The 23925-nt window shown below is 45.2% G+C and overlaps 1 protein-coding gene across 3 annotated transcripts in view; it reads left to right on the top strand.

The window, feature by feature from the left end:
- The window catches only part of MEMO1 (mediator of cell motility 1), a 119713-nt gene that overhangs the window by 58397 nt on the left and 37391 nt on the right, over positions 1 to 23925 (top strand). For all 3 annotated transcript variants that reach the window (XM_055123494.1, XM_055123492.1, XM_055123493.1), the window contains 3 exons: positions 3235 to 3303; positions 10196 to 10308; positions 11634 to 11745. In XM_055123494.1, the coding sequence (XP_054979469.1) occupies positions 3235 to 3303; positions 10196 to 10308; positions 11634 to 11745 (294 nt within the window). The remainder of the gene's footprint in view (positions 1 to 3234; positions 3304 to 10195; positions 10309 to 11633; positions 11746 to 23925) is intronic.

The following is a 23925-nucleotide window of genomic DNA, read 5'->3' as shown; positions in this document are numbered from 1 at the left end:
AGGGACCCGGCCCTGGCAGCTGCCCTCCACTACCCAACTGCTGCCGTGCTCCAGGCCACGTTTTTTTTTTTTTTTTTTTTTTGCTTTTTGGGTCACACCTGGCGATGCTCAGGGGTTACTCCTGGCTCTGCTCTCAGGAATCACTCTTGGCGGTGCTCAGGGGACCATATGGGATGCTGGGAATTGAACCTGGGTCGGCCGCGTGCAAGGCAAACGCCCTACCCGCTGTGCTATTGCTCCAGCCCCCATCCAGGCCACTTTCTGGACCGCGTTTCTGCTTCATGGTCACGCGACACATTATAAGACACATTATAAGACATTTTGCCATAAGGCAAAATGCTGGAAGGCATTTGATGGAGTTCAGACATATCTCTCAGAGAGCCCAGCAAGCTATTGAGAGTATCCCGCCCGCACGGGCAGAGCCTGGCAAGCTACCCGTGACATATTTGATATGCCAAGAAACCAAAAAAACAAACAAAAAAAACAAACAAAACCAATACAGTAACGATAGGTCTTATTCATAACCCTGACCCTGAAAGAGCCTCTAATCTTTGGGAAAGATGAGTAAGGAGAGGCTGCTAAAATCTCAGGGCTGGAAGGCATAGAGACGTTATTGGTGCCCACTCAACTAAAATCGATGAACAATGGCATGACAGTGATACAGTGATTCTGTTCATTGTAGGTCTTTCTTTCTTTCTTTCTTTCATTCTTTCTTTCTTTCTTTCTTTCTTTCTTTCTTTCTTTCTTTCTTTCTTTCTTTCTTTCTTTCTTTCTTTCTTTCTTTCTTTCTTTCTTTCTTTCTCTCTTTCTTTCTCTCTTTCTCTCTTTCTCTCTCTTTCTCTCTTTCTCTCTTTCTTTCTTTCTTTCTTTCTTTCTTTCTTTCTTTCTTTCTTTCTTTCTTTCTTTCTTTCTTTCTTTCTTTCTTTCTTTCTTTCTTTTCTTTCTTTCTTTCTCACACCCAGCAATGCTCAGGGGTTATTCCTGGCTCTGCACTCAGTAGTTACTCCTGGTGGTGCTTGGGGGACCATATGGGATGTCAGGGATTGAACATGATCAGCTGCGTGGAAGGCAAACGCCCTACCCGCTGTATTTTCGCTCTGGCCCCTGTTCATTGTAGTTTTATATTGAGAATTCTTTTGTGTGTCTGTTTGCTATTCAGTCTACAGAATAGTAGTCTTTATAAAGTGTGTATATATTTTCCTAATATAAAAAATTTCATTGTGGTAAATATCACCACGCAAAATTTATCATCTTATGTATTTTTGGGGGTCACACCCAGTGGTTCTCAGGGAATATTCCTGGCTCTGTGTTCACGGGTTACTCCTGGCAGGTATCGGGGCCAAATGTGGTGCAGGGGATCAAACTGGGCTTGTCTGCATCCCGGGCAAGCACCTTGACTCCAGCAGTGTATTTCCAGCCGGTCATTCAGTTTAGCAGTGATAAGTAGATCCACATTGCTGCTAAATAAGTTAATTTACCCTGTTTTTTTTTTTTTTTGGTCACACCTGGCAATGCTCAGGGGTCACTCCTGGCTCTGCACTCAGGAATTACCCCTGGCAGTGCTCAGGGGACCCTATGGGATGCTGGGAATCAAACCCGGGTCAGCTGCGTGCAAGGCAAACGCCCTACCCGCTGTGCTATCGCTCCAGCCCAAGCTAATTTACCTTGAACAATTTTTTTTTTATTTTGGAGTTACTGAATTTGTTTTAAAAAATTGTTTTTGGTTTTGTTTTGGGCAAAATCTGGCAATACTCCGGGTTACTTCTGGCTCTGCACTCAGGAATCACGCCTTGCTGTGCTCAGGGGACCCTGTGGGGTGCCAGGGATTGAACCCAGGTTGGCCGCGTGCAAGACAAGATAATACCCACTGTACTACTATGTACAATAATAATTGTTCTATCTCAGGCCCTGGAAGTTCTTTATATAAAATCCTTTGCCAGATGAATGCTTTATTTATTTATTTATTTATTTTGGTTTTTGGGTCACACCCGGTGATGCACAGGGGTTACTCCTGGCTCTTCACTCAGGAATTACCCCTGGCGGTGCTCAGGGGACCATATGGGATGCTGGGATTAGAACCCGGGTCGGCCGTGTGCAAGGCAAACGCCCTACCCGCTGTGCTATCGCGCCAGCCCCAGATGAATGCTTTATAAATTCTCTCACCTCATGTTTCGTCAGCTTGCTGTGCATCTTAAAGTCAGCCATTGTGGGGATGATGTTTTTCCACACCAGTTGGTGAATTGTTTCTCATTTATTGACGATGCTTAAGTAATGGAGAAAGTGTTAATAATGCAGATTAAATATACTTATGCCTGTAGTATTTACATCATGAGTGGGACACAAGGAAAGAAAATTTCCTAGTATTTGTACACTATGGTTTAATTAGTCTACAAGTTCTTCAAGTTGTCGTTTAGTCAGTGAAGTTCAAACATTGTTTCACGTTCCATTCTTGCCAGTTGCAACCATTACTTACTTCTGGCTGTGAGTTCGGAACCAGTGAAGGCGTTCTGTGACTATCAGCCCAGTGGCATCTGCTTAAGGCAAAAATGATTCATCTATAGTGTTTCATTATTTGCAGTTTGTTGATACCTCCCTTTTTGTTCCAGTAAAACTCAAAGACTCAAGAGTTTTAGCTTTTTATTTATTTATTTTTTCCTGCAAAGGGAGTTAACTGTGCACCAGTCCCTGCACCACACACTCAGGCTAATAAGTAAGCCCGAAGGGAGGTGCTTGACACTCAGGACTTTTGAATCACAAGAAAAATGAGGCCAGGAGACAAAGTCATTTTGTAGGGGCTAAGAGTTAATATGCTGCTCCTAGAGGTTGAAGGGCAGAGTAACGGGGGGAAGATGCCAGCTCTCTCCTCGTACCACCAGAGACCCAGAAGGAGCTCACTCCTTTAGTCTGTTCAGTGACTTCTTGGTGTCATCGTTACGAAATCATCTGTGAGCACTCTTGAAGGAGCATTAAAAACTGTATGTTGGCAGCTACATGAAAAACCTGGATGGTTCCGAATTTAATTGTGCTTTAGATTAAAAAAATGCAGGATGCTTTTCAGAGTTAAAAATTTGAACACAGCAATTTGTAACATCGCTACTACGTTGCTTTTAAACTTGCCCTCGATTCTGTTCTGTTTACAATAGTCATTCGATTTTTTTCAGATGTTTTCTATTTCTTAGAGTGTCTTGATTTTCAGTGTGATGATTAAGTCTGCGACGTGTTTTTGTTTTGTAGCCACGCAGGATACACGTACTGTGGGTCTTGTGCTGCTCATGCCTACAAACAAGTGGATCCAGCTGTCACGTGAGTAACGCCGCAGAGGCCCCTGGCAGGAGGCTGGGAGGGGAGTTGTGTGGCCACACGACCTGTGTGTTCTCCAGACTGTTACTGTATACTCAGTTTTCATTTTTCTTTTCTTTTCTTTTTGCTTTTTGGGTCACACATTGGCGATGCACAGGGGCTACTCCTGGCTCTGCACTCAGGAATTACTCCTGGTGGTGCTCAGGGGACCATATGGGATGCTGGAATCAAACCTGGGTCGGCCGCGTGCAAGGCAAACGCCCTACCCTCTGTGCTATTGCTCCAGCCCCTCATTTTTCTTTTTAATGCATCTGATTTATACCATCTATACGTTATGAAAAGCTTTAATTCAGCTTTTCATTGCCTGAGCTTTTGTTTTGCTTTGTTTTGGGTCCCACCTGACTGTCCTCAGAGCTTCCTCCTGGCTCTGTGCTCAGGGATCACTCCTGGCGGGGCTCAGGAGGTCATATATGGTGCCAGGGCAGCCACATGCATGTGTCTTCCCCACTGTACTATCTGGTGCTTGAACATTCAGTTTTACTGTTCCATTTAGTTGGAAAACGTTTTGTTCTGGAATGGCAGAACATTAAATATGTTGTTTAAAATCTTTTTTTTTTTTTGAAAGATAAATATTCTGGAGAAAAATGCTTATTCTTTATTTTGTTTCAGTTGCTTTATAATTTGATTTTTTTTTGAGGCGGGGAGGGGGGTCACACACCTGATAGGTCTCAGGGCCTATTCGTGGCTCTGTTTTTAGGGCTTACCCTGGCAATTTTTTTTTTTTTTTTTGCTTTTTGGGTCACACCTGGCGACGCACAGGGGTTACTCCTGGCTCTGCACTCAGGAATTACCCTTCGAGGTGCTCAGGGGACCGTATGGGATGCTGGGGATCGAACCCGGGTCGGCCACATGCAAGGCAAACGCCCTACCCACTGTGCTATCGCTCTAGCCCCTCACCCTGGCAATTCTTAGGCGATCATATTTGGTGCTGGGTTTCGAACTGTGGTTTGCTGCATGCAAGATAGCAACTTACCTTCTTCCTATCTCTCTGGCCCTGAAATTATTTTTCTTGGTTGGGGTGGGGCACAGTTGGTGATGCTCAGAGGTTACTCCTGGCTCTGCATTCAGGGATCAATCCTGGTGGTGGCCGGGGACCCTGTGGGAATTGGGCCCCGGTTAGCTATGTGTAAGGCAAGCACCCTACATACTGTACTGTCTCTCTGGCCCAGCCCTGCAGTCCTTGATTGTTCTTGGTCACCTGTGGTTAATGGAGAAGAGCGATTTCTCCTTGACACGGTGAGGTACCTGCATTATTTTAGACTCTCGCAAAGACAGTTTTGTCTCTTAGTGGTTCTTCGGGCTCCTCATGGCTTGGTGCCTGCCAGGTGACTCTTGGCAGTGCTCAGGGGGTGACAGAGTGGCTGGGAGCCCACGCAGCCTCCTGCCTCAGCGTACCCACTGTCCCTTTGCGCTGTCTCTCCCGCTCTGACATGGATTTTCTCGTGGTGTCTGTGGCATTTCCCAAATGAACTTTTCAAAAATCCTGCTGGCGGTTGCAGCCGAGTAGCCTCTTCGTCTCTAACATGAGCCGCGTGGGAGCTTTCTCGAGCTCAGTGTCTGATTCTCAGTCGCTGTCCACGTGACGTGTCACTTAGACTGTTAATTCTCGGCTAAGAGCCACCGCCAGGCTCTGTCCTGTAGGACCAGTTGAACACACTCTGTGAATGGGTCAGGTTTTCACCTTTGTCATGTACTGACGGCATTGTCTCGTGTTGACTAACACGATCACCCAAAGAGGACGGTCGGAACAGCAGCAGTTTACCAGGTTGACACTGGGGCGTTCACGGGTGACTCTTGGACGTGGTTTAATTAACACCGGTTTACGGCCAGGGTCAGTGTGTTAACACCACAGATAGAAACAGAAGCCCTCTCTTAGCGCCTGCTGCGTGCCACTGAGGAGTTTGGTCAAGGTTTTATTTTGTTTTGTTTTATCTATTTTGGGCCACACCCAGCAGTGCTCAGGGGTTATTCTCGACTCCGCACTCAGGAATTACTCCTGGCGGGCTCAGGGACCACGTGGGATACCAGGGATCAAACCAGGGTCAACCAGGTTGACCACAGGTTGGTGCAAGGCAAACGCCTTACCGGATGTACTGTCACTCTGGCTCTGGTCAAAATTTTATTTTATTTTAATTTTAATTTTTATTATTATTATTATTTTTGGTTTTTGGGTCACACCTGGCGATGCACAGGGGTTACTCCTGGCTCTTCACTCAGGAATTACCCCTGGCGGTGCTCAGGGGACCATATGGGATGCTGGGATTAGAACCCGGGTTGACCGCGTGCAAGGCAAACGCCCTACCCACTGTGCCATTGCTTCAGCCCCTCTGGTCAAAATTTTAAAACAAAAACTACACATTGTATTTGACCTTGGTTGAAAAATAGTTGTAGTTTGTTGTCGTTGTTGTTTTCCGGTCCTCACCTGGTGGTGCTTTGGAGCAATCCTGGCTCCAGATTCACAATTCACTCTTGGCAGTGCTCGTGGGACTGTGAGTACCGGTCCCACAGTTCTTCCACCCACAAGGCCTGCACTGCAGTCTTTTGAGCTGTCTTTCCAAACTTAGTTTTTAAAATAGTACTTACGCTAAATCGAGAGGTTTTGGTTAGATCTATCTCTTTATGATTTTTTTTTTTTTGGATCACACTCGGTGAAGCACAGGGGTTACTCCTGGCTCTACACTCAGGAATTACTCCTGGCAGTGCTTGGGGGACCATTTGGGCTGCTGGGAATCGAACCTGGGTCAGCCACCTGCAAGGCAAACGCCCTCCCGGCTGTACTATTGGTCTAGCCCCTAAGTGTTTCTTAATAGAAATAATTTTTTTTTAAAAGTGCATTAAAGCGTGCATTTCAGCACCGATATCTAGAAGTATAGTAACTGTTTCATTTATTTCATGAATATGCACAAGTAAAAATTAATTGCAAAGACTTTAAAGATATTTTCTCTATTTGAGCCTGGATTACTATATAAATCATCGATAATCAAGATTAGTTTATGTCACATTGTTCCCCAGCTCTTTTTATTTTGGGTAGAATTTTTACTGAGAAGTTAGCTCCTGGAATATACTTTTCCCAGGATTATTAGAGACGGAGCCTCCTGTGGAAGGAATGGAAGCGTGTTCAGTGAGCTGATGGAAGGTGGAAACCGGAGGGAGAGGCGGTAACGGGGAGGAGCCCGGGTGGCCAGGTGTGAGGGAGGGAGGCAGCTGGCTGTGGACTGAGTCTACAGTCATTGAATTTTGAGCAAACATTTGCTGATTTTTTGGTGTTAATTTTGTAGTCTTTGATTCTACAGTAGTAATTGGTCTGTTCAGTTTTCCTGCTTCCTCTGGGTTCGGTACCGCAAGATTCCGGGATGCTAAACACACACCCATTTCTTCTTCTTCAATAGTGGCGTCGAGTGGTGCCTAGGAAGTTCCTTTTGTGTTTTTGCCGTGTGTGTATATATATATATATATAATTTTTTTTTTGGTCACACCCAGCGATGCTCAGGGATTACTCCTGGCTTCAGGAATTACTCCTGGCGGTGCTTGGGGGACCATATGGGATGCTGGGATTCGAACCCGGGTCGGCCGCGTGCAAGGTGAACGCCCTACCCGCTATGCTATCGCTCCAGCCCCTTGCCGTATATATTTTTATATAACACCTTTCCTTTATTTTTTTTTCTTTGTTTTTGGGCCACACCCGGAGATGTTCAGGAGTTCCTCCTGGCTCTGCACTCAGGGATGACTCCTGGTGGTGCTCCGGGACCACATGGGATGCCGGGGATCGAACCTGGGTTGGCAGTATGCAAGGGCAGCTCCCTACCTGCTATTCTGTGGCTCTGGTCCCTTGTCTTTAATTCCTGATAAGAGTTTTTGAGTTTTTAATTCTCTCTTTGTGAGTCTATGTAAAGGTTTCTCAATCTTGGTTATTCTTTGTAAAACCAGCTCTGGAACGGGCCAGGGAGTTCCAGGGTTAGGGCCTAGACCTCACTGGGTGCAGCCATGAGCTCCTCCCCCTCCCCCCAGCCTTCTGGGCTGGGTGGTCCCAGGCGCTGCATCTTTTTATTTTCATTTTCTTGTTTTGGCTTTTGGGCCATAGCTGTTGGTGTGGAGGGCTTATTCCTGGCCCTGCAATCGGGGTACTTGGGGGGACCATATGGTGTGCTGTGGATTGAACCCCGTTTGCTGCAAGGCAAAGACCCCCACCATTGTATATAATTCAGTATTGCAGCCTGGCTGCCTGGGAATGCTGGACTTGGCCCCTGGTTCCCAGAGCACTGCGTGGGAGACATCCTCTCAATCCTCTCAAAGCACCAGCTTTATTTTGGTTTCTGTGGGTTTTTATATGTTTTTAATTTTTTTTGTACATTAGCAGATTTTTCTATATTGTTAATCCTCCCTCTCCCACCTCCCCCATTTTTATAACTTCCCTCCTCTATTTTGGGCTTCATTTCTTATTCCTTTCTACTTAGTTTTTGTCCACGAATTGCCCAGTGAGCAGTCCTTAATTTTTTCATAGTTTTGATTTTGGGACTCTTAGGTTTTTGTGGTACAGTGTGTGATAAGGAAAGTTTCATTCACATGAATCTGGACAAATAGAGAAAATGGGTAGTTTCTGAATTTAGATTGTATGGATCTATGAGATAAAAGGAAGTTAATTTTACTCTTGAGATGTCAAGATAAAGAGATTATAAACATTTGAGCTGCAGTTTAGCCCAGCCTCTCTTTAGCCTCCAGTGCAAATAACACACAATCAAGCTTCTTTATTTTTGAGGATGGTTTCTACTTGAATGGGAACAGAGAAAGCTTATTACTCAGAATCCTAAGCCCCAAAATGTCTTTTCTCTCTTCTCTAGAAAAAAATGTGAAATGAAGTTTTATTAGAAGGCTTCTTGGCCATACATGTGTTTATATATAGATACCTCTGATAACTCTCAATTTTGAGAGGGGTGTTAGGCTGCCACACCTAGCGATGCTCAAGGGTAACTGCTGGCTCTGCACTCAGGAATCACTCCTGGTGGTGCTCGAGGGAACATCTGGGAGGCTGGGGATCGAACCTGGGTTGGCTGAGTACAAGGCAAGTGCTTGACCTGCTGTGTTATTGCTCCAGCCCCTCTCTTCTATTTTTTTTTTTTTTTGATGCTGGGGCTCATCAGGGTAGATACTGGTACGAGGGAGGCCAGAAGATGCCAGAACTGACCCTGGGTCCTGAGTCTTGGACTCTCCCGGCAGTGTCAGCGTGTTATGTGTTGTGTGACAGTCACACCCAGGGCCTCTGCCTGCAAGCACTCCTGCACTGAACCACACTTCCAGCCCCATTGTGATATTTCACATGAATATTCAGAATAATACCATTATGCTTTAACGTCAGAGTTGTGGTAATCTTAGAAAACAAGCTTAAGATGTATTAGAATTTTGAGATTTTATTTAGAAGCTGAAATATTTAAAATTCAATTAATTGTAGCTATTGAAAAACCTGTGTCCTAGCCATTATGAGTAGTAGAGAGTGTTCTTTTTTATTTATTTATTTTTTGCTATACCCAGCAACCCTCAGGGTTATTATCGGCTCTGCACTCAGGATTACTCCTCCTGGTGCTTGGGGGACCATATGGGGATGCCGGGGATCGACCTTGGGTCGTCTGAGTACAAGGCAAATGAACACCCTATCTGCTGTACTATTGCTCTGGCCCCCAAACAGATGTTTTTTTTTTTTAACCATAGCTGGTTACATCAGTGTAAGCATCACAGACTGGTTGTTCCACATAATATTTCCAGGTGTCGCATATAGTCATTTTAAAGGCCTTCTACAGAAAGAATTCAGATAATTGAGCTTAACCAAGAACAGGTGACTAGTAGGGGCAATAGTTTGCTAGTAGTAGCACTTCTGTAAACACATACACACACACAAACACCCCACACACACACATACACACACACACTCTCTCACACATGGCTCTGAGAACAGGAATTACTCCTCGTTTGCTAGTACTCTGTAAACACACATATACACACACACACACACACACACACACATACACGGCTCTGAGCACAAGAATTACTCCTAGTTTGCTAGTATTTCTGTAAACACACACACACACACACACACACACACACACACACACACACACAGAGGTCTGTGCCCAGGAATTACTCCTGGCAGTGCAAGGTGTGTGCCCTGCCTGCTGTACCATCTGTTTCTCCTGCTCCATGTAGTAACGCATCTTGAACTAGTACCGGTGCCTGGAGAGAAGTGCTCCTTCTTGGTTGGTGCCGCAGTCTGGCGAGGCCCCTCCCTGCAGCTTGCGGGTGCCTCCCCTCTCCTGCTCGTACATGCTGCACCCTGGCAGTGCCTTTCTTAGAAGGACGCCTGTCATACTGGATTCAACCCTCAGCCTATCAGCCTAATCATCTCCTGAAAGACCTCTCCAAACGAGGTTTCACCCTGAGGTCCTGGGGTGGGTTGGGGCGGGTGGCACTTACTTTTAGGGAGCACAGTTCAGCCCCTGCTAGCGGGTTATGCAGTCACTCTAAGAAGTACCACCTGAAATTCAAGTGGGAAAAAAAAACCCCACAAATTTTGATAGCCTGAGCAGTAGCACCGCAGGGAGGGTACTTGCCTACCGGGTTCAATCCCCAGCACCCCATGGGGTCCCCTGAACCCCCAAGGAGTAATTCTCAGGAGTAATCCCTGAGTGCATAGCCAGGGGGCAAGCCCTGAGCACTGCTGGATGTGGCCCCCAAACAAAAACCAAAACCCTGCAAACAAACAAACAAACAAAGAGCCAACCCCAGGGAAATGTTTACTTCCTGCCCTTCATGTGAACGTGCAGTTGCTGTGTCTCTTGTCTCCTAGCCGGAGAATCTTCATCCTCGGGCCTTCCCACCACGTGCCCCTCTCTCGCTGTGCACTTTCCAGTGTGGACATCTACAGGACCCCCCTGTACGACCTTCGCATAGACCAAAAGAGTGAGTATACAGCCGCCCTGCGCCGTGACACAGGCCTTCAGGTAGGAGAGCTGTAGTGTCATTAGAAGTTAAAGCATATGAGCGTTTTGTAACTTACATACCCCGTTCAGAAGCAGAGTTTATTCTTAGAGGATGCCCTGTTTGCGAAGGGGTGTTATCAGCCTTACTACTGGGGTGGCTGAGCTTGTTGTGTTATTGTTGGGACATTCGGGAGAGTTTGGTGTTGGTTAGCCTGTCACTGAAGGAATGGGGGCAGGTTTTCCCCCGTTGTGGTGGGGGGTGGTGCGTTCTCCCTGCAGTGCTCAGGGTCCGTATCTGGTGCTGGGATTGAAACTATTGACGCTGGCTACAGCCACATATAAGGCGAGTGGTTTAACTTCTGTGCTACCTGTGTGGTCCCCAGAAACGGAGACCATTTAATCAGATATAATTAAAATAGACCACTGGTTATTTCCTACTGTAAGCCTCTTTAATAATGTAGTTGCCTGGGGCCCGAGGGATGGTATGGGGGGTGGGGTAGGGAGGTTGTTTGCCTTTCACCCGACTCTGGTTTGGTCCTTGGCACCGAATATGGTCCCTGAGCACTGCCAGGGATGGCCCCCAAACCAGAAAGAAAATGGAGCCATAAACATTTGGTTCTATGATAAAAGAAATCTTCTGTGCATTTTAACATGCACAGAATTTTTAATAATTTTCTTTCAATACAGTATTCAGTTTTAAGTCATTCACTAGCTGAATGACTTAAAACTGAATTGCTAGAGTATCTTCAGATTGTATGGTATCGTGAATATTTGTATGGGGTCTCTTCTTCCTTTTCACTTTGTGGAAAATAACAGTGGCAATGAAAATATTGCCAGGAATCTGAAGTGGAAAATAAAATTCCATGCATTAATATTTTTTAAAAAAATCAACAAAATTCAAAAGTGGTATTATTTGACCTCATGTATAAGGTCAGTGTTCAGTAGGAATCCTAAGCGGTTGGCTTCTGGGTAGCATTTCCTTCCTGCTTTTAAAGTTAAGCAAAGCCTAGAGCTGATAAGATTTTATATGTAATGAAAGGAACGTATAAAAAAATTTAAGTGTTACTTTTGATGCTCCCACATACAAGAAAATGCTATAAGTAATTCATTACTTGCCTTATCATCTCTTCTGATATGTGGAAAGTTTATTTCCTCTTCTTTCTAAGATATAATGGTAAAGGGGAATGACATGTGGCACTTCTGTCTCCTGCCAAAGCAACTAGTTTTGTGTTACGAGTTTTGTGTTACTCAGGATAAGGATATACATTAATGCTTTGTTTTATCATATCATTGAAATCTTTTTAGTTTATGGAGAACTCTGGAAGACAGGAATGTTTGAACGCATGTCCCTGCAGACAGATGAAGATGAACACAGTATTGAAATGCATTTGCCTTATACAGCTAAAGCCATGGAAAGGTATATGGAATAGCATAAATCCCAGAGATATTGTAGATACCAACTTCTCTATTCATTTGCCTCGGGTGAGATGATCATTAGGGGGATGAGACTTTGAAACAGTTCTGTCCCTTGGCTGTGTGTCTCCCTGAAGGGACTGCATGCACATTGCTTGGGTGAGATCTTGGGTTTGATCCAGAAACCACGGAACAAAATTCTGTTGTGTCAAGTGAAATAAAAATTTGAGGTTGTGTTTTCTTAAGTGGGTTGAAGTTGATGAAGTTGATTTTGAAAACTGCACCGACGAAGTTTGAGTTTAGGAATCAATAGTTGTTTTTATAAACATATATATTTCTTTCAATGATGGATATTTCTGTCTGTTAATTTGTTGGTTAGACATTTATCTCAGGATAACAAATTTATTTTTTTATGTCACAGTTCTATAAGCAATTACAAAATTCTAGACTTGGAACTTACTTTAGTGATGATTTAGTTTAGACTTAAAGTACATTGAATCTCTTTTTAACCCTAAGTGTTTATGGCTTATCTATGGCTTGTTTGCTTGTTTGTCTATGTTTGTTGTTGTTGCTTTTGATTCATTTATTTTTAGTCATTCTTAATTCTGAAAATCATAAAGGTGTTCTTTTAGTTTTATGTCGTCCCCTTTGTTTGCAATAACTGAAGAATTTCTTAAACCTGAAGAAGTGAAACAACTGGGCTAGAGAGATGGTACAGCAGTTAAGCTGCTTACCTTGCACGCATCTGACCTGGGTTCAGTTCCCTGCATCCCATACGGTTCCCTGTTTGAGGCCAGGAGTAATTCCTGAGTGCAGAGCCAGGAGGAACGCTGGGCATCAGCGAGTGTGACACAAAAACTTTTTTTTAAAAAAAGGGGGGTGGGGAGGAATGATAGTCCATTGGGGAAGGCATTTGCCTTGCGTGCAGCCAACCCAAGTTTGATTCCTGGCATCCCATATGGTCCTCCGTGTACCACCAGGAGTAATTTCTGAGTGCAGATCCAGGGGTAACCCCTGAGCATTGCTGATGTGACTGACCCAAAAAGAAAAAAAAAAAATCAAGCCAGTGTTCCAGAGGCCCGGGAGATAGTCACAGGGGTAGAGCAGCTGCCTGGCCTGTGGGAGCTTTGAGTTTGGTCCCTCGTGGTGCAGTGTCTCCCTTCTAGCACCCGAGGCACTGCCAGATGTGGTCCTCGTAGCTCCCCGCAGCGCAGCTCCAGAGAGCAGAACCATCAGCCTCGTATCACCGGGTTAGCTTCGTGGGGCACCACTCACCCCCTTTTCTGCAGGTGGCCCCTATTTTAAAGAAAGGAACAGGTAGCACTGTCATGTTCAGTTACAGGCGGTATAATTTTAGATGGGCTAGAGCAATAGCACTGCGGGTAGGGCATTGGTCTTGCACAAGGCTGACCTGGGTTCGATTCCTTCATCCCTCTTGGAGAGCCCGGCAAGCTACTGAGAGTATCCCGCCCACACGGCAGAGCCAGGCAAGCTACCCGTGGCATATTCCATATGCCAAAAACAGTAACAAGTCTCACAATGGAGACGTTACTGGTGCCCGCTCAAGCAAATCTATGAACAATGGGATGACGGTGCTACCATGCTACATAATTTTAGATTGTGTTTGAAGCATTCTCACCCTATATGAATTTTTAATTTAATAAGAACGATTTCCTGGAAATAGCACATAATCAGAACATCTCATTAAATATATAGGATAATAGAAGGCTTTAAAAATATTTGCATATTTTTTCACTGGAAAACACATTTTAGACCCAATATAGTTAGTACTAATAGAGCGGCCCTCTTATCAACAGTACCCTTAAGTGCTGTTTTTGCTGCTGTTTCAGAAGTTAAACCATGGAATGTTAAAAATCCAGGAAAATATGAAATTAAAGTCAATGAACAAAACTCTTATTTGTAATTTCCCCTCTGTTTAATAGCACCAAATTATCACTTTTAAATCTTTATCTACCAAATTAGATTTGGACCCATAATACTGATCCTTAGAAAATCCTCAGTGCTCTTTTCCTTGCGGTCGGCCTTGCGCCCAGGGCCTTTCTCCGTTATCACTGTTATTGAGTAAAAAATGACCCCCAAACATTCTGACTTGAAATCACTGTCGTGGGGCTGGAGAAATTCCCCCTCCAACCCCCCTCCTTGTAAGATGCTTGCCTCGCCCCCAGCTGGCCCGATTTCATCCGAGGCAACTCCGAGCCTGCAGGACTGATCGCTGAGGGCACATTTGGAGCAAGCCCTGAGCACCGCTGGGTGTGGCACAAAAACAAATAAACAATCTTTGTCTGCTCACAGTTTTGGCACAGGGAACCCGCCAGCAGATGTTTAAGGGTATTGATGGCGGTGTCTTGCGTGGGACCCACAGGCCAAGGTGGCCTCATGCTGACTTTACAAGATGCCTCATTTGTTCTCCTTTATCCAACTGAGAATTTTTTTTGGTTTCTTGGTGCAAGCTTTTTGCTTTCCCTCAACCAGAGATTGGCAATCAAAGTGGTCATGCATATTTTAACACACTTAGATATTTAACATACTGAAGTTTGTCTGCATGACTTCACTGTATCACTGCATCACTGTCGTCCCATTGATCATCGATTTGCTCGAGCGGGTGCCAGTGATGTCTCATTTGTCCCTGTTGCGTTCAGGGTCAGGGGAATGAGACCCATTATTGTTACTGTTTTTGGCATATCGAATATGTCACGGGGAGCTTGCCAGGCTCTGCCATGTGAGATTCTGCATCGCTCTCTTCCAGGAACTTTGTTTTATAGTCTCTGGATCTTCGCCGTTGATGAGATTACAAGCACCAGGGGCCTTTTGTGCGTGTGGCTGCCAAGCTACTGGGAAATGGGGGACCTGGGTGGAGGAGGCTCAGTCCGATCTGAGCAGGCTTGGAGATCTCAGCCGCAGATCTCGCATCCCTGGGTTCCTCTGTTGGTTCTTTCATGCGTGAGGCTCCTCCGTGAGGCTCCTCCGAGCATGTGGAGAGTGGCCTGGAGCATAACTTAATCTGTATAAGTAGGAGATTTCCACAACATTTATTTGTATAAACTAAAACTAAATAATTGATCATATCTTATATTCTTTAATCTTTTTTCCATATACTTTTATTATTAAATACTTTATTATTAAAATTCTTAATAATCTTTACTATTGAGTATAATTGCATTTAAGAGGGCTAATTTAGGGTATGTATAAAGCCTGCATTTGGTGCTGGGAATCTAATCCAGAACCTCCTGCATAGAATGCATTTGCTCTTTGCCTATTCCAGACTCTAAAACCATTGACCTTTGGGTGGGGGGGAGGGTGCAGAATCAGTTTAACCCTTGAAGTTAGCAGATTGAATCCCAACTCTTAATTTTTTTATGTTTTATTTTGTTTACTTACTTTCCCCCTTCTGATCTCTGTATTGTCTCCATCTATTTATATTTTAGATTTTTAAATGACTTTTGGTTACCCATATATATAGTGAAATGAGCTTGTAAAGGGCAGAGAATTTTGAGTATTGGCAAATGCAAAATTTTTCACTACTCATTTGGAAAAAGATTGCTATAGCCTTGGAAATGTTCAGTGGGAAAATCTGGCACTGTGAAAGTGTTTGTGTTGACGACTGTAAAAATATCATTTTTCTCTTTAGCCTTACAATGCATTTTAGTCTATATTTTTGAATGTAGAAACTTGAAAGTACAGTACAGTTTACTTAAATCTTCCCTCTTCTGCCTTAGCTTCTTGCCAGATTCAGCAAGGCTGCAACTGGTAGGGCTTACGTTTTTATTTTTTAAATAAAAAAAATTATTTTACTATTTTTTAAATTTATTTATTGAGTCACCGTGAGAACAGTTGCAAAGCTTTCATGTCTGAGTCTCAGTCATACAATGATCAAACACCCATCCCTTCACCAGTGCACATTTTCCACCACCAAAAACCCCAGTATACCCCTCATCCCACCCCTACCCCTATCTGTGTGACAGATAATTTCCACATGACTCTCTCTCTACTTTGATTACCTTCAATATTTTGACACCATTCCTACCATTATTATTTGGAATTTTCCCCCAACACTCAGACCTGCTGAAAAGGCAATGTTAGACAATTTATTTTGTATTGCTTGTTATGAATAGCATTTGGTGTTGCACAGCATATTCCAAGCATGTTCCAAGCTCTTGTGGTCTTGGAATTCTAAAATTTTAAAAATTAGGTCTGGAGAGATCTACCAAGAGCAGCTTGGTTCTGACATTCGTTTGTGTATCTCTGGGATCATGGCTCTTAAGGAGCTTAATAAGTAGGTGGGGGCTGTTTGTGGTCTCAGGGTCCCGTTGGGGCGGGGGAGGAGAAGGACTGACTCCTCCCCTATCCCGTGAGGCCTGGTGTGTGCCATCACTGCTGGCCCGTACCTGGGTTTTCCAAGGGGTTCTGGAAGGTGTTAGCCACCGGGATTCCCGGGGAATAGGTAGAGGGACGGGCACCTGCATCTGTCTGGAATGGCCCGGAGAAGGTGGCCTGATGCCAGATCCAAAGGCGTTGCTGCAAGAGTGGTTGTAAGACTTACAGTTGTAAGACTTACAGTTGCCTCACATGCAGCTGACGTGCGGTCACTCCATAGCACGCTGTATCATTCCCTGAGCCCACCACCAGGAGTCACCCCTGAGCCCAGCTGGGTGTGTCCCCCAAGTCAGATCAGACCAAAGCACAAGAATGAATTCAACAAGGCTAGTCCTCAATAACTCATGAAGTACTTGACACGTAGTTGAAAAAACTTGATAATCTGTACAGTTTGCCAGGTAGTTAAGTCTGTTGTTGGTTGTGTTTATATACATTGGTTTTATTTTTGATATGCTGGAGTGAGAACACTGCTACCAGGTGCTTTTTCTTTTGGGGGGCCACACCCAGCAATGCTCCTGGGTTACTGCTGGCTCTGCACTCAGAAATTACTCCTGGTGGTGCTTGAAGGACCACCAGGGATACCAGGGATTGAACCCAGGTCAGCTACGTGCAAGGTGAATGCCCTGCCTGCTATGTTACCGCTCTGGCCCCATGGGGGAGAGATACAATTATTGTTGTATAATTATTGAAACAGCTTTTTCAGTTCCGTTTTTTGGTAGGATATGTTATTATAGTTAATGAGCTAATATCAATACACTATTATTAATGTTCATGGTTTAATTTGGATTACTTCTGCGACTTAGTTTGAGTTTTCCCCAATGTCTAATCTCAGATATACCCTTAGGCTACCTCAGAGTCTTTGTCCTGCTTGGTCGCTCAGTCAGCACATGTCCCCATCCCTGGTTATGAGTCTTTGAGCACTCTTAACACTGTCACATGTTTCTGGAGTGTCGGCTGGAATCATCTGTAACCTTTCCCTCCTTCAGTTGGCTTCCTTTAGAGTGACAAAACTTTGAGGATCCTGTCTCTCACTGGATGCCTTTTGACCTTCATTGCCCAATAACATTTCCTATTTTAGAGATATAAAATTTTATTTATTCACTGCAAAGAATTACTGATGAAGATGAGTCAATATGTATCATTTTTGTTGTTGATTTCTGTTAATTGCTCTTTTTTTTTTTTTTTTTTTGCTTTTTGGGTCACACCTAGCGATGTTCAGGGTTTACTCATGGCTCTGTGCTCAGGAATTACTCCTGGCGGTGCTTGGGGGACCATGTTGGATGCCAGGGATTGAACCCAGGTTGGCCGTGTGCAACGCAAACACCTTCTCTGCTCTACTATCACTCCGGCCCTAATTGCTCTTTTTCTTTTTTCTCTTTCTTCTCTGATTTTAGTTGATCATATGGTTTGATATTCCCCCTTTTCCGTAGCATATGGATGATACTTTTGAAAAGAGAAATCTTTGTTCTCAGCGATGGCCTTAAGGTCTGCAGCGTGCTTTACACGGAATCCATACACTTTGTTTCTCTGTTGGCCGGGGGGAGTGTCTGTGTTTGGACAGGTTCCTAAAGGTGCTTGGGCTATTCTCGGGCACCATCAGCAGTGCGGGGTGCTGAAAAGGGGTCAGAGGGATAGGCAAGCTTTTCTTCCTATATTATTTCTCTGGCCCCATTTCCCTTCTTGTTGCTTGTAGCACTGCTGTAATTCATGAGCTATAATCACCAGAGTGTTGCTGTTGCTATCTTTAACAAATTGTTATGTTAGATTAGTTAAAAATACGAAAATTAAATAAGCTAAAGATATTTTCCTCATTTCTCGCTAACATGCTCCCTTCATGTGTATCTGAGTTTCTTTGCCTTATTTAACTTTTTTTTTCTTTTTGAAAATTTTTGTTGTTGTTGTTTTTGTCTTTTGACCTACACCAGTGATGCTCAGGGGTTCCTCCTGGCTCTGCACTCAGGAATTACTCGGGTTCGGGGACCATATGGGATGCTGGGGATAGAACCTGGGTAGGTCATGTGCAAGGCAAGAGCCCTGCCTGCTCTACTACCTCTTCTGCACCAAGAGTGCGCGCGCGCGCGCGAGTGTGTATGTGTGTGAGATCTGGCTCTTTACTAAAGGGGGTATTTGGGTTGCACAGCAGTGCTCAGGGTTTATTCCTGGCTCTGTTCAGGGATCACTCCCGGTTGTGCTCAGGGCACCATATATGGTGTTCGCAGCAGGGGTCTTACTAGACTGGATGAATGCTCGGCCCACTATACTATGTCTCACACTCTCTGATTTGATTATTTAAAACATGCTTCTTTGTTTTTTTTTTTTTTCCCCCCTTTGGGGTTTTTGTATCAGCCCTCTGTCACAAGATTCTTTTATCTTTATACAATACACAGGAGATCCCCTTTTTCGGTATTTGTTTTCTTTTTATTAAAAAATTTGAGTTTATTATTTTTTGCCTTTTCTGGGGAGACCTCTGCTGGGGTCCCTGAAGACCATGGGGCACCTGGAGAGACTTGTCTCGGCTGTGGGGGCCTGGTGGGTTGGGATTTGGGCATCCACGCCATGCCCAGCTGTCGTGGGCACCTGTGGGGGGCCAGAGCCTGAACTCTGGGTGTCTTTGGCCACTCAGGCTGTTTCCCAGAGCCTGGTTTGACTTTTTTCAGTTTTACTTGTTTTTGGGGGCCACACCCAGCAGTGCTCAGGACTTACTCTTGGTTCTGTGCTCAGGGATCTTTTTTGGCAGGGCTCTGGGGACTATGAGCTGTGCGGGTGAACCCAGGCAAGGCAGGTGCCCTGCCCGCTGGACTGTCTCCTGGACTCTAGGGCTTTTTTGACTACATCGACAGTGCTCAGGGACTGCTCCTGGCTCTGTGCTCACTCCCGGTGATGCTCTAGGGACCATATGCCGTGCCAGGGATTAAAGTTGCGTTGGCCACATGCAAGGCAGGAGCCTCGACCCTTGTACTATCTCTGGCGGGGGCCTCCCAATTTTAACTTTTTTTTTTCCTCGGGACCACCTAGAGGTACCCAGTGACCATCCAGGCGATATCTGGTGGTGGTCTGGGGGCCATGTGGTGCCAGGGAGCCAGCCCAGACCTTGGCCTCTAAAAGGTTTGTGCTCTACCAGTTGGCACTGTATCCCTCACTCAGAACTTCTCTTAGCCTCCAGTTAAGAGTGGTGTATTCTTTCTTGGTTGTGTTTAGTTTTTTGGGTCACACCCCGCTGTGCTCTGTGCTTATTCCTGGCTCTGTGCTTAGGGGCCGCTGTGGGGCCGGGGATCGAGCCTTGGTTGACTGTGTGCACGGCAGACACCCACCCAACCCACTCTGGTTTTCTTTTTTTCTTTTTGGGTCACACCTGGCGATGCACAGGGGTTACTCCTGGCTCTGCACTCAGGAATCACCCCTGGCGGTGCTCAGGGAACCATATGGGACGCTGGAAATCGAACCCGGGTTGACCGCGTGCAAGGCAAACGCCCTACCCGCTGTGCTATTGCTCCAGCGTGCCCCCCCCCCCCCCCGCCGCCCCCATCCACTCTGGTCTTCTCTGGACCTGAGGATGGTATATTCTGTGTGTGGGCTAGTGAAGGGAAGTCATGTTGAAGAAATATTAAAAATTATTAGAACACTTCTCTGTTGTGTGATGACTGACAAAGCTGGATTAAGCCTAGAAGAGGTTGGTAGAAAATAGCTGAGTTAAATCATTGGGAGGGAGGGAGGGAGAGAGGGTTGGAGGGAGGGAGGGAGAGAGGGTTGGAGGGAGGGAGGGCTGGAACATTCATTATATGACTCCAATCCAATCATGAACAACTTTGTAAATGTGTTTGTCACTGTAATTCAATTAAAAAATAAATAAATGCAAAAATAAAAATAAATCATCTGAACTAAGCTGATGGTGAATGGGGTAACAGATGGAGCAGGTTATAGGAGATAGTTGAAGGTTAGGGTGAGTGGAACTCAGGCTGTGTGTGTGTGTGTGTGTGTGTGTGTGTGTGTGTGTGTCTGTGTGTGTGTGTGTGTGTCTGTGTCTGTGTCTGTCTGTGTCTGTCTGTTTGGCCGGCCACATAGGCACACAAGACCTACTAATATTCCAGACTCCCAGAAGGCAACCGGGTGTTTACCGCAATCACATCACTTACAGATCATCTCCTTGGCGCAGTGTCCCCTGTGGGTCTGCTAGTCTGGGACATGCTCCTGGGCTGCGACGGGGCCCTGGGGGCCGAGCCCAGTGCCTGGACCTCGTGGTGTGGTCCGGGGCGGCCCCCAGGGCCAGAGCTGCTCATCATGGGCTTCCTTGGGCCACCTCGCCCTCACGCATGGCCCTTGGCACCGGCAAATGGCTTTTCTAAGCTACTAAAAAGAAGCTTGAGATTTTTTCCCTCCCTTCAGCGCGTGTGTTAGTCCTGGGACTGGGGATGTTTATCGTTCTGTGACGTTCATGCTCAGGTGCATTTGGCTTGTGCATTTCTCTAAATGCACAAAATCACTTTTTGCTTTCATCTGCGGGGATTTTATAGAGCAAGCGTGGTTTCTGATGTGTCGTTGAGTGCCTTCTTCCTGTGTGTTCTTTTCGAGCATTGTCTAGGTGTCAAGGAGATAGCAGCTTTTGAATTACTAAATTTTGAGACGCTCTGGAATAATAGGTCAGACTTCTTTGTTGGTCATGATGGAACAACTTCTGTTCCTGTGACTATGACAGGGATGAATAAGAAATAGCGAAAGATGCTTGAGAAGATTGGAATAGACTTTTATTTTTATTCGAGTTGAGTGTTTTTGGTATTTGTCTGTTTTATCACTCCTCCCATCCATGAATACTTTCTGCTTGGGAGAGCAGAGAATAAATCATCTAGTGGTAGTCTCACTGCAAGAACCTCAGTACCTTCGGTTTAAGGATAATTTTCTTGAATGGCTTAGTTATGATTTGCCTCTCACCTTGAGAAGTTCTGAACCGCTTTTTTTTTTATTTATTTATTTCAGTTTGCTGCAGGTTGACTTAGGTTGACCTTGCGACCACTCACTACTTTCGTTACAATCCTGCATGATTATGTTTCAGTCACACAGTGCACAAGTACCCACCCCTCCACCAGTGCCCATTTTCCACCACCATTGTTCCCAGTGTCCCACCCGCCACCCGACCCTACCGCATTCCTGCCTCTGTGGCAGGTACCAGCCTTCTTAGTCTGTCTCTCATTTTGGGGCATTATGGTTGCAGTGCAGACACTCAGAGGCCATCGCGTTTGTGGACTGCTTTTTAACATCTTTGATAGAGGCTGGAGCGATGGTACAGTGGGTGGCGCATGTCCCTTGCGTGCTGCGGGGTTTGGCCCCTGGCACCCTCTATGGTCTCCTGAGCACTGGCAGGAGCAGTCCCTGAGCGCAGAGCAGGAGGAAGGCCTGAGCGCCACCAGGTGGTGCCCACAAGCAAACAAAAATCTTTGGGAAACTGGAAGAATTCCCACAGAAAAGGAAATTCTACTATCACTTGGGGAGAAGTATTCGAATTGCTTCCTGCTCAGGACGATGTAAATAACCTTTTATATAGAATTTCGTCTCATTTCCAGTGTGATCGGTCTTGGGATTGGGGAGGTAACTCCAGGCTGGAGCACGGTTTGGTGGTCCCCGAGCCCCACTGAGAGAAGCCCCCCCCACCCCGTCACTGGGTTTGCTGCTCCCGCCTCTCTGCCCAAATGTTGGTGCTTTAATAGTTCCCTTACTTTGCTTACTATTTTTTGGGGCGCGGGGCATGTCTGCCCGTGCTCAGAGCTTGCTCCTAGCAGGTGGGCACCGCATGTGGTGCCCGGGTTGGCCTCGTTCCCGGCGCACACCCTGCTCACTCTCTGAGCACTCTGGCCCTGTTTACATACTATTAAGTAAAAACTGTCAATGATTTTTTTGTGTGTTTGTGTGTGTGTGTCACTGAGTATTTCTACACATTCACATTTTGTTTCTGTTTTTGGGCCACACCTGGCGGTGCTCATGAATCACTCTTCCTGGTGCTCAAGGGGCCAGATGGGATGCCTGGTTGGCCGTGTGCAAGGCAGGCGCCCTCCCGCTGTGTACCACTGCTCCGGCCCTACGCAGTCACATCTTTTATATTATAATTTTCTTGTCAGAATCTAAACTGTTTGTACTTAGGGGCTGGAGAAATAACCCAGTGGGCCGGCTGCCTGCTTTTCATGCTCAGGTTTGATTCCTGCGTTCATGGTCTCCTGAGTACCTCTGGGAGTGAACCCCAAACAAACTTACTTTCCGTGTAGACACAGTGATACTGCTTTTTATTCTTTTTTTCCTGTTTTTGGGGGCCACCTCGGTGTTTCTTGTGCCGTTCCGTGTGAGGTGCTCAGAAGCCACTCCTGGGTGTGCTGTGGTGAGGATGGATTGCAGAGATGCAGGAGAAGCTGCCTGGTACCCAGGACCCTGGATCACTCCTGTTTTTATTATTATTTTTAAAAATTTTTTATTGAAGCACCATGTGAAAAGTTACAAAGCTTTCAGATATAAGTGTCAGTCATACAATGACCAAACACCCATCCTTTCACCAGTGCACATGTTCCACCACCAGGAACCCCAGTGTACCCCCCATCCCACCCACACTGCCCGCCTCTGTGGCTGATGATTTTCACTTTACTCTCTCTTTACTTTGATTACGTTCAATATTTCAACAGGAAACTCACTATTATTATTTGGAATTTCCCCCCCAACAATCAGACCTGCCGAAAAGGCATCGTTTGCTAATTTGTTTTCCATTGCTGAGAATGAAGAGCATATGAGGTTTTGGATTACTGGTATTTTAGTAATTAAGTCCAGAGAAATTTCTGCCAGAAATTGCATCATTGCAAGCTCATACCTCTGTTTAGTGGGCCTTATAAATTGGAGGTCTCCATGCCACCGCCGGTGAAAGGAAAGGCCGAGAGAGAGAAAAACCTTTCCCCTCCCAGAGTGGCATGGGACTGTAGCTTAGTTCACAGTCTAGAGGCATTTCTCACTAGGGCTGGTTTTAATTTTTTTTTTTTAATTTAAGAAAATTTTTTGACTTTTTTGGGTCATACCCAGCAGGAGGGGTGGTGGGACCATATGGGATTCGGAGGATCAAACCCGTGTTGGCCACGTGCAAGACAAATACCTTACCTGCTGTACTATCACTCTGACCCCAGTAGTGCTGTTTTTTTGTGGGTGTTTTTTTTTTTTTTCCATTTTTGGGTCATACCTGGTGATACTCAGGGGTTACTCCTGGCTCTGCACTCAGAAATTACTCCTGGTGGTACTCAGAGGACCATATGGGATGCTGGGAATTGAACCCGGGTAGGCTGCGTGCAAGGCAGACGCCCTACCCCGTGTGCTATCGCTCCAGCCCCACTAGTGCTGGGTTTGAGGGAAGTATCATTAGCATTGGTTCTGGGATTTCAGTTCTTTTTACTATGTTACACATCTTGGATATTAATTTCCTAGGATATTAATTTATTATATTAAACTAGGGAATAAAGCTTTTCCCCCTCATTTATTAAAGTGCTCATAAGAGTCTTACTAATGGTTTTCACACTGACAGGACTGAGGCTTAAGCAGTACAGCAAGTTTCAAAGATGGATTTTCTTCATTTTTTATAGCTATTTTATTCAAGTATGATTTATATGCTTTAAAGTTCACCCCCAACTCAGTTTTGTTTTTCTTCCCCTCCCCCTTAAATTCAGTGATTTTTTTTTTTTTTTTAGAAATTATATAGAGGTGTGCAGTCACTGTGTTCATTTGAAGGTATCACTTAGTTCATTCTCAAACCCTGACAAGTTTTTTTTTGTTG

This window comes from Sorex araneus, chromosome X (assembly GCF_027595985.1).
Source record: "Sorex araneus isolate mSorAra2 chromosome X, mSorAra2.pri, whole genome shotgun sequence".
NCBI classification, from domain to species: Eukaryota; Metazoa; Chordata; class Mammalia; order Eulipotyphla; family Soricidae; genus Sorex; species Sorex araneus.
This window is presented reverse-complemented; position numbering and strand designations above follow the sequence as displayed.